At 47.6% G+C, this 1,762-nt stretch overlaps 1 protein-coding gene across 1 annotated transcript in view; it reads right to left on the bottom strand.

The window, feature by feature from the left end:
* bahcc1b (BAH domain and coiled-coil containing 1b) overlaps window positions 1-1,762 on the bottom strand; it is a 46,196-nt gene that overhangs the window by 11,873 nt on the left and 32,561 nt on the right. The window contains 3 exon segments of the mRNA XM_035669901.1: window positions 360-527; window positions 627-810; window positions 958-1,036. Coding sequence (XP_035525794.1) covers window positions 360-527; window positions 627-810; window positions 958-1,036 — 431 coding nt within the window.

The following is a 1,762-nucleotide window of genomic DNA, read 5'->3' as shown; positions in this document are numbered from 1 at the left end:
ACACACACACGCACACAGACATACTCTCATAGCGAAATCTCACAATGTCTGGTTGATGTTCTTTGAGCCATCAGCCAAATCAGCTTGACTCATATGTGTAAGAGCCTATTAACTCTAGCTATCAAAGCACATAGGGGCATTGTAGCTGCATTACACATCTTTTACCAGCACTCGTGGTCCACTTTAATATTTCTTTTACACAAAACAGGTTAAGTAGAAGGCCATACAATTGATTTGATGGCATTTTACAATTTTATTCTTTATGGCCAAATCATCATCTGCAAGATCCTTGTTAGGCTGATTGGCTGGAGGATTACATACTGCAAAAATCCTTACATGTGACCCGCGCTGTAACTCACCACGCTCTGAGCTCTCGCTGTCACTCTTCTCTTCTCTAACTTCCTGTTTCTCAGAAGCCCGGCTGTCCTTGTGGTGAGCTCTATTCAGGTTGATGCTTATCAGCGCTTTGGGTTTTCGACCCCTTTTCCTCTGAATGGTCTGACCAGCTGTCCAGTCCTGCTGCAGGTCTGATGGATCAACAGCAGTGTGGGAGTTGATTTAGTTTAGTTTTAGGGTGCTGCTTAATCGACATCAAGTGTGTGCATATATTCTCCCTCTGCACCCACCTTTTCTTCCTTGTCTGCAGTGATTCTTCGAAGCGCCTTCCTCACCAGGGGTCCCTCTGCAGTGCAGCATGCCTGTTGGTGCGCCACGCTGGGCCGCAGCCTTCTGCTTCAGCTGGGTTACACGCCTGGCCAGCCTCGAGCTCAGGGCGCTGGACTGACCTCTGTGCTTACAGCGAGCTTTCATCTGTAAACAGGGAGCGGAACAGCTAATTATTGATTAATTTATTTCCGCTAATTGAAATATCCAGGCAAAGAAACAAAAAAACATTAGCAGCAGGAAGTAGTTATCAGTGTGTATGGATGAACCAGAAGAGACTGCAGAGGGGCCGACCTGTGCAGCGCTCAGGCTGTTGAAGCCGTGATTGGACATTTTCTTCCTGGCTTTTTCCTCCAGTAAATTCAGCCCGGCCCTGGAAAACATAAAAACACAGCAGAGAAACACTTAAATGAGAATTCATCATATATAAAAACAGATCACAGAATCAATCTGATCACACAATTCTTTCCTTTCAAGGATGATTTTCTCTGTAATGCTGCCTCTTTGCTCTCCTCTTTTCTAGTTTCACCTCCCTCTCTGCCGGGTCCATTCATTGTCTAACTCTCTTCCCACTCTTCTTCTCCATCTCATAACTTTGATGAGGTAAGAGACAGGCTCTGCCGACCGTCTGCGCAGTTTGACGGCAAACACAGAAATATTCAGCGGCCGTGCGAATATGAAACTCACCACATGAAAGGATAAGAATTATCTGGTGTGAAGGAGAGTAGACGAGAGACAAGGGGAGGGGGGAGCTGTTGAGGGGGAAGGGAAAGAGACAGAGGGAAAGATGAAGCAGTCTCGGGGGAGTCTGTCCGTTGACCGGAGCTTCAGGGCTCGATCGATAAACACTAACCTCTATTGAACACTACTCCTCCCTACCTCTCTCTCTTTCCCTCTCTTTCTCTCCCTCTCTCTGTCATTCCTTCATTGTATGCACGCTCTCTCACACCACAGGCAGTCAGCACACACACTGCACACACACTCTGATAGCAGCTGGTGTCTGAGGCAGGTGAATCCTATATTCCCACAGAGGGAAGGTTTGGCTCTCAGCATCTCTGCTCCCAGGGGTGGGGAGGAGAGGAGAGGAGAGGAGACGAGA

Source organism: Morone saxatilis, unplaced genomic scaffold (genome assembly GCF_004916995.1).
Source record: "Morone saxatilis isolate NCDOM2014 unplaced genomic scaffold, NCSU_SB_2.0 Contig1, whole genome shotgun sequence".
In the NCBI taxonomy this organism is placed as follows: domain Eukaryota; kingdom Metazoa; phylum Chordata; class Actinopteri; family Moronidae; genus Morone; species Morone saxatilis.
Note: the sequence above shows the minus strand (reverse complement) of the source record. Positions and strands in the feature narration are given on the sequence as shown.